The following is a 9,028-nucleotide window of genomic DNA, read 5'->3' as shown; positions in this document are numbered from 1 at the left end:
AATCATCAAACATCTTACCATCAAAGATTGGTAAGCCTCCTTGTATGATGCTTCCACTCCCAGCCATCTTGATTCTGAAACTCCTCAGAACTATGCACAAGTATTGACACCTTCACCCTTTTTTGGTATCCTTGAAGATTGCGCTACCTTCTCGGCCACGCACCACACTATGATGCTCCTCTTTACACGATCGAACAACTATGTTCCTTCTACCACACAAGTGAACCTATGCTCTTGATACCATATTGAAATCAGAGTTGGCAATGTAATAAAGATTGAAAGTAGAACAGAGAAAGTGAGAGGAACAAATATATGAGATTGAATGAGATAAACTTCTGTGTTGAAATGAACAACAGAAAACGTATTTATACAGCAAAGAGTAACTGTTATAGCTAACAGATATAACAAAATGTATTTTTGGTTTGACTTCTTACAACAGTTGCAACATCATGTTTTTGGTTCCCGATGAAATGCCCTTGATCACACATCACAAAGATCTGCCACTCTTTCTAATGAAACAATGTGTTTTGATGGGAAAAGCCTTGGTCAAATCGTAGTTAAGTTGACCAAAGGGGTTGATATGTAGAGAAAAGAAAGAGTGAGAGTAAGGGGTCCTAAACTTAATATAGAAAAAAAGAGGGACTTCCTAACAAACTAATTTTATTAAAAAAAGAGATTAAAAAGAAAAAAAATTTCATGCAAGATACTCTTAAAATCAACCTTTTTGTCACATTTTTCTTAAAAGTCTATTTTTCTAGACAATAAAAAAACAAAATTAATTAATTAAAGATAAAATATATTTATTTAAACTAAAAGAAAATATTTAGAAAAGAAAAATAAGAAAAATTGGAGTGGTAACGATATATACAAATATGATGTGTCACATTTTTACATAAATACTAACAAATTTTACTTACATCATCTTTTGTGAAAGTTTTAACGCAATCCTTTTCAACTAATTTATCTTCAGTTGCCTCAAATTTGACAACGTTAGACATTTCATTAATGAAAAAAACTTATCAAAATCTATTTTTATAAAAGAAATTACTAGTGAAATACTGGTAAGAATGATAACAAATGAATGTAATACTTGATACTATGTTGCAATTAAATGAATAAACGAGTTAAGTATGAACTAAAAATAACAATTGAGATTTTGACTTATAGAATGTGTAAGATGAAAATCAAATTTAATTTTTAATACGGATTTAGATTATGAAACATAATAGTTTTTTGGATTGAACAATCTAGAAAGAAATTTAGTTCATAAACAAAAAGAAACCTCAAAACAATATGCAATATCTCACCTATCTGGCTTCTATACATAACTCTCTTCATTTCACCATAATCTTGTGCTAATATTCACTCTGTTGTGCAAATGTTCACTCTACGTCTCAATGATGAACACCAAACATTAATATACAATGTTGCAATTTTATACCACTAAAAGATCAAAAGAATAGACTACAAAAACCCACAAACTCACATGTGCTCTGTCATTTAATACCAAGGATGAACTTGGAGTTTTAAATTTATGAGGTGTACATGGAAATCACGGGGGTGCAAAAAAAAGCCCTCCGTTCCTATGCCAATCTAGGCATGGTTTTGAACCGAACCGGTTGTGGCTAGTGTGGGAAATGGTGAACCGAACCTCATTTGTTTGAATTGCGTTATCGTCACGTGCGATTTATTGGGATGAAAAACAAAATTGAAAACCCCTTCGTCAAGTTTGTTCGGGTTCTAACTTAGCTCCCAATTCTTACTGTTATGGATTCTTCTTCTTCGACCCAGGTTGGTTCCAAATCATACCCGTTTTCATCTTTCGATCGTATTCTCTTTGTTTTTTATTTTGATTCTCTTATTTGTCTTTTATTAGTTTGTCGATTATCATCGTTTCTTTGATCAGTTGTTAAATCAAATCATTATTTCCGTTATATATGTGTCTGACCGTGTATCAACCTCTAACCCCGAACCGAAGATATATTTTTTTGATTACATAGATAGTGGCCTGCGTTTAATCTCTTAAAATGTGTTTCATTGACTAATATTATGAAAGGGAAGAAATAAGAAATCATGTTTATCATGCTTTTTTATGTTATTATTGTTTTAATTACTTTAGTGGAAGTTGTGTTATTTGATGTGGTACTCTTGCAACTGTATTTGTTGAATTGAACAGAAAATCAAATGTTAAATTGCTTTGTCTCAAAATCAGGTTGTTGGGAAGCACTCTGGAATTTTGTTCTCGAATACCCTTTTTAATTTTGAGTGAGAGATTTTAGAATACCAAGAAAAGAATGACACGGGGTCAATAGGAAATTGCCCCTCTGGAGCAGGGAGTAAAATGTTAGTTTATTGCCCTTGTTATGATGTGAATTGTTGTGTGTGTGGTTGTTTGAGAAGGTAAAGAGTAGGGAACTTAGAACAGAGTGGGATTGTATAGAAATGTTTGGTTTCTTTCCAGAATGAGTTCATATTGACTTTATACCAAAACATGTTTTTGTTGTACAAAACCAGTGGAAAATGTTCTTTTTCTATTCCAATTTTTCTAGTACACAACATGCTCAAATTTGCAGGACATTTAATGAATCCTTATCTCTCATACCTGGTGTGTTTCAATGAGCTTATTTTGGGGAAAGGAAAATCAATTCTTTTTGTGGAAGCTGTGGGAGATAGGTTTTAAGAAAATGCCATTCTTTCCCTAGAAAATGTTGAAACAACAACATATTATTAAGACAAGGGCGTGTTATGACAACTATGCACATCCTAGAAGAACTGTATCATTCATTCTTAGAAATTACCTAAATCAGGATGGATGCAAGTTGGCATATGAGACTTAACCCTTTAGTTTCAAATATTGTGCCGTGCTTATAATCAAATCCTCTGCCCCCAAATGGAAAGCACGCATTAATTAGATGTGAAGAAAATATCTGAAACTTGGTATTTGAGTTTGCTTATGTGCGGGTAATCAATTCCTTTAGCAGTAGGTTGGAGCTCTGTAACAAATAGTGGTGGAGTGGGTCATGAAAAATGCTATTCTGGAGATAACACAACCCATGGCAGCTGATTCATGAAATGGGCAAGAGAGGAAAAACGTGCGTACTAGGCTAACCAACACAAGTATGGGGGATTTTGTGTGGGCCAGAAAATAGAATATATTTCAATTAGGGAGAGAGATTGGGGTATGGGTGAATTTCTGACCTCTGTCCCTCTTATTCTGTTTCTTCTTTGTAGTCCTCTGCTACAAGGTAGTGCATGAAATCCATTACCACTGAATAATACAACAAATACAGAGAATTCTACTTCCCCTTCAAATTCCACTTTTACTCACATTACAAGCTCCTTAGTGTACTATCATTCTTATTATTATTATTATTTATCAGACAAAAAATTGTGAATCTTTAACATTGGGAAAAAGAATAATGCATAATTATATTTTGTTTTTGTTTCTTGTACTAGTAATTGAAGTTTGTAACATCTCTGGAAATCATATGATTTTGGACATCAATATTGTTAGCCCTTATGATTTCTCGGTCTCAGTCATTTAGTAAATAGATGACTTCATGGCTGTTATTGCTTGCCTTTTTTTCTCTCTACAGTTTGAAAATTTTGTAGCTTCCTTGGTTGCTCATGTAAGTCACATATAGGAGCAATATGTAACTGAGGTTACTGAGAATTATGAGACAATATGCTGGGGTTGTGGACTGCGTGTTTTGCTTCCATCATGTGCATCTGCTTTCAAATGTGGCTGGTGTGGGGCTATTACAGATCAGAACAAAAAGAAACGTGACCAGAAGTGCATCAGGTGGAGAGTAGTGCGTGATCGATGCTTTGTTTCTGTTGTCCTCGTATTTATATTTTTTGTAATATGTAAGTCTCTGTTTTTCCTTTTGTTTTCTACTTTTATTCGTTGTCATCCTTTTATTCATTGTCATCAATAATGAGCAGACTTGTGGTAGGTGTTATTTAAAATTTTTCCTCCTTTTCCTTGTTTTTCTCTTCCTGCCAACATATTTTTATCAAATATCTGCCTAGTGTCAGAAGTTTGTTTGATAGATTCAAATTGAGAGATGGTGTACAAGTCTTCTGCTACTACAGTTTAGTGATTTGGCCGTAGTACTTTGGGGGACTTATAAATATATGTGATCCGAAGATTTAGAGTATGAGATAAGCTAAATGAAAAGAAAATTCAACCAAAATAATTCAGAAAATCTACAGAATACAAGAAAGACACATCAGATAAACAAATTTAAGTAATCTTTTTACATCTCTACAAGTGAAAACCCTCTTGAATAAAATTAGGCAGAAGCCAAGAAAATCGCTTTATCCCATACAAAAATGCAATTATGAAATATTTTGTAAAAGCCCTAGCATTCTTCTGCCATCATATTATGTTTTCCTCTTTCTTTATCTTTACAATAAAATATTGACTTCCCTTAAAAAATGGGAAAATCACTAGTAATGAATTGTTTTTTCAATTTTTTATTCAGAATAATTAGTCACTAAGTGGTTACTCATTAGGCACCCTTGTGCTAATTGTTCGTAAACAAGAATATTGTTATTTTTTAACAAGAACTCCGTTTTCATTTTTATTTTTAATAATGTTTCTGAAATATAATTTTATTTTAGATTCATATTTTCTTGGCTCCTTCAAGATTCCATCTTGTTTGTTTATTCTTTCCTTTTCTACTTTTTGTTTGAACAAAAGAAAAAAAAATAATTCCTCTGTATTAGAAAATGCCATCTCCATTTCCCGGCAGCGTCTTTGAATACCCAGGTTTTCTGGCTAGTCAAGGAAGCCTTTAATTTAATAATTTATTATTTATCTGACGGAATTCGGGCGTCTATAGTTTTTCCCTATATAAAAACCAATCTTTGTGCTTATATATTCAGCTTTTATAATAGGCAAGAATAATATGTAGGAAATCTCAAAGAATAAGCTAGTTTGACGCCCCGAGAATTTGGAGAGATATCTTGTTTGGAGTTTATAGCCAAATCAGTAAACTTTGAATACCTTTGGCTATAGATCTGGTCTGCTTGGGCGTGTAGAGACCATATCCTGCAATTTTAAGTTTTGATCTTTAATCTACTCACTAATTTGCACTGTGACTAGATTAAGATTTTATATGCCCAATGACTTAAAAAGATGATTTCGTTACATTGTTTTATTTAGAGTTTGGACTGGGTATGCAAAGAGTGCATGGATTTGATGTTATAGTTTCAGTTGTAGTTGGTGCTTTTCATGATCTTGTAGTGCTGAGGAAATTGTTCTTTGGTTTATTATCTATTTTTTTCCTTATGAATGTCAAACTATAACAGATCATCCTATTAGCAGTAGTTCTTCATTAATGTTTTATTATTCGTCAGTTCTTCTAGAAACGGACTGAATTATTTTATTATTTTCTTGTACACGTTTTTTTGTGCAGTTGGTGGGGTTTGGGCAGTTTATCCTGTTATCTTTTCTATCAGTATTCTTTGTGGAGTTTTACACTCAATCGTTACAGTAGCATTGTCCATAGCCACCGTTTCCTTTTTCAGCTTTTCAGCGTTTAGGTGTGCTGGCGCACCGCCAAATGTGTTATGGGGAAGCTACCCTGCTGTAGGGAAAGGTGACCTTGAAAATTATACTTTTTGTCACTACTGCTCAAAACCAAAGTCACCTAGAGCTCATCATTGTCGTTCTTGTAGAAAATGCATCCTGGACATGGATCATCACTGCCCATTTGTAAGTTTTCACTTTCCATCATCTAATTATGGAAATATCAATTTCGTTGTTGCAATCACCACTTCAATTTTTTATTTATATAGTAATTAATGCACACCATCTTTAATTGTACAACTTTTTACCATGGGTTGTTATGTATATTGTATACGTTCCTAGTTTTAACTGTATACTTTTGTATGGATCTCAGTTTGGCTGTTGCTAAAGAGTTTCTTTGTTGTTGTGAATTGTTTGTTTACGTACACATGTAAATCCGTTACTTATAATCATTCAAAGTATAATATAGGGAAACCTAATAATGAATAATAATGAAAATATTCCTAATCATCAGCTGTAATATTTCCCTAATAACTAAGATAAAGATATCTTTGACACTCTCCCTTAGGCTTGAGCATATATATCATATGAGCCAAACTTGCTCCAAATGTGGTCAATATGAGAGTTCTTTTGGAATTTAGTGATCATGTTGCAAGTTGGTCATGAGAGTTGACAAAGTCAGTGATGATTTCTCCAGAGAGCACATTATCTCTTGCAAAAAGATAATCAATTTCTGTTTAGTCCACTTATGGAAGACCGGGTTTGATGCTAGGTGAATGGCAATTTCTTTGTTACAAACGGGTCGAGTATTTTGTGTATCTCCAAATTTTAGTTGATGGAGTAGTTGCTTAGACCAAGTAATCTCGCCTGCAGATGCTACCATAGCATGGTCCTCACCATCAACGCTAGATATAGCAATTCTTTTGCACTTCTTGCTCCTCCAAGAAATGAAGTTCCCACTAATGAGAAGGCAATATCCAGAAGTGGATCTCCTATCTCATGATGATCCTGGATCAACATCTGAATAATATACAAATTTTGAATTGCTGAGACTGTTGGCGAGCTTTGGTGGGATGTTCTTCTTAAGTGTGAGCCCAAGTGTTGGATATCCTCTCTTCTTTCCTCATATTCTGTAGAATGATGTTTGATAAATTGTGGTAAAAACATTACAGACTGAGAGAAACACTGAAATTGACAAGTTAAAATTTGGTTGCTAGGGTTAATGGTGTTTGGTCCATGAAAAAATTCTAAATTGGAGCTTTGTCAACCAATAGTTTCCAATTATGAATTTTTAACAATAATCAAACTTTAACCCTAAAGTTATCACTTTTTTCTACTATATACGAGGACCAAAGTTTGAGTATTTGAAAATATAGATTATGGGTAATGTTTCAAAAGTCACGGACTAAAACCCAACTTTGGAAGTTTTTCAAGTGCTTAAAACTCAGAAACCCTTCGTATTTGAAGTGTTGTTTATGGTATCCAATTTAAAAAAAATGTTTGATGTGTCAGGCATGAAGATGACTGATTTTTGTAGCGCTCCTGTAATCATTACCTGCCAACTGTTTTAGAATGGATGATTTTTTTGGTGTTTATAGTAGATACAATAGCATTTTAAACTTGCTTTGTCTTAATGCTGGTTTGATCATAATTCTTTGGCAGATTGGGAACTGTGTTGGTGCAGCTAATCACCAGAGCTTCATTGGCTTTCTGATTTCTGCAGTGTTGAGTACAATCTATGTCTCTATCATGTCTGTATATGCAGGCTCGCATCTGTGGCCACCGTTGAGATACTCCCTTAGGCACATAGACGGGGTTAAGGGCACCTATCTGGCATGGACAATTTTGAATGAAATTGTTGTTGCATTCCTGAGATCTGCCCTGCTTCTTTCCTCAAGAGGACTCATTCTTGCTTATCTGTTCATCGCTAGTGTTTCGTTGCAGATAGGATTGACCGTTCTTTTGTGGCAGCAGCTCTCCTATATATACGAGGGGAAAACTTATTTGAGTCACTTAAGTTCACAAGCAGATAATGAAGAAGAGAAGAAAGATTGTCAAAACCTTGTTAGATTTTTTGGTCTTCAATATTCTGTAACGAGATATTTGCCAAACTTCTGTGTTAGTCGAAAGAGACACATCAAATGAAAACATCTTTTTTAGGCAATGACATTGGCACACGTTCACAATCTGTATCAGTATAATTGGATTTTTTTTTTCAAAAAAGGATCATTTGTAAATATACGCGTGGATGAGCATAAATTGTTGAACCAGAGGTTGCCATGATGGCCTGACTCTTATGTGTTGGCTGCTGAATTAGTTTACAATTTTGTTTAGTATTGCCTGAATATGGTATGGGAATTTTGTGGACACATTCTTCACTGTGTTTCTGTCCAAAATCAATTGGGGTTGTGTTCTGGGGTTTTTGAGGGTGGTTTATTCTTCTAGTTGTGTACAGAAGAGGATATAGGACTCTCTTGATCTAGAGTTTTTTATGTGTTTAAGTGAATAGATGATTATTTAGGACTCTCTTAATGCTTTGTACTTCCAAATTTGAATAAATTAAACCATTTTCATTGGGCTTAGTAAGTCTGAAGGTCTCATTTTATTAAAAAAATGCACTGTGGAAACATTTTAAACCTATGAGCACAAATAATGTACTAAACAAAATTCTTTTATTTTGTGCAGTTCTGGTAATTGTGTGCTGGTCCATTGAGAATACTATTCATGAGGTTTTAACTAGCAATACATAATCTTGGATATTTAATTAGCTTTCTTTTTATTACTTTTATAAAATAAATTATATTGTACATTTTACTAGTAAAATTATTATTTTATGAGAGTGAGGGTGTAAAATCTTAGAAAATGATATTTTAGAAGGGATAGTGATTTAAAAACAATGAGACTTGATTAGTTTAATATTAAAAGATTTTAATATTAATAGAATTGTATAAAAGAGTTTTCTACCAGACCTGGTCAACTTAATCATATAAATGACAACCCTCACATATATGCCGGAAACAACCCAAGTACACGACTTGGGCCGGCATGGACTCAAACTTATAACTGAACCAAAGCAAAAGTAACAACAAAACGGCCAACCTAGGACAATGTGCGGCCAAGGACGACATCCGACAAGTTGAGAAGTAAACGGATCAGACCGCTCTTAAAGACTTAGTAAAAATGAAAGCTCCCGCGTTCAATAGGTTTTGAGGGCCTGGGTTAGGGCCCAGGTCCACTCACACCCCAAGCTAGAGCCCAAGTCAAGGCCTGGCCCATGGGATAATCAGACATCATTAATGCTTTATAAATACGCGTGGACTCCAGTAATTAAAGGTACGCATTCATTAATCACATATTTGACTTTCTTGAGAGTTTTGACTCATTTGAGCTTCGGAGTCTCTTCTGCAGGTAACCCCTTCTGGATCCTCCCTAATTTCAACCACCCTCTCCACTGGAATTCTCCCTACACTACCCGCTTCTTCCCTATCGCTA

General features: G+C 34.2%; 1 protein-coding gene across 1 annotated transcript; it reads left to right on the top strand.

Moving 5' to 3' along the window:
• Positions 1-1,547: 1,547 nt before the first annotated feature.
• On the top strand, positions 1,548-7,827 carry LOC114173614 (DHHC-type zinc finger family protein). The gene is made up of 4 exons (XM_085669852.1): positions 1,548-1,791; positions 3,645-3,867; positions 5,424-5,722; positions 7,199-7,827. The coding sequence occupies exons 1-4, from the start codon at positions 1,768-1,770 to the stop codon at positions 7,679-7,681; spliced, it is 1,029 nt and encodes a 342-aa protein (XP_085525978.1). The 5' UTR covers positions 1,548-1,767; the 3' UTR covers positions 7,682-7,827.
• The last annotated feature ends 1,201 nt before the right edge of the window (positions 7,828-9,028 follow it).

This window comes from Vigna unguiculata, chromosome 2, assembly GCF_037176805.1.
Source record: "Vigna unguiculata cultivar grain cowpea cultivar isolate G323 ecotype 2 chromosome 2, ASM3717680v1, whole genome shotgun sequence".
Classification (NCBI taxonomy): Eukaryota; Viridiplantae; Streptophyta; class Magnoliopsida; order Fabales; family Fabaceae; genus Vigna; species Vigna unguiculata.
This window is presented reverse-complemented; position numbering and strand designations above follow the sequence as displayed.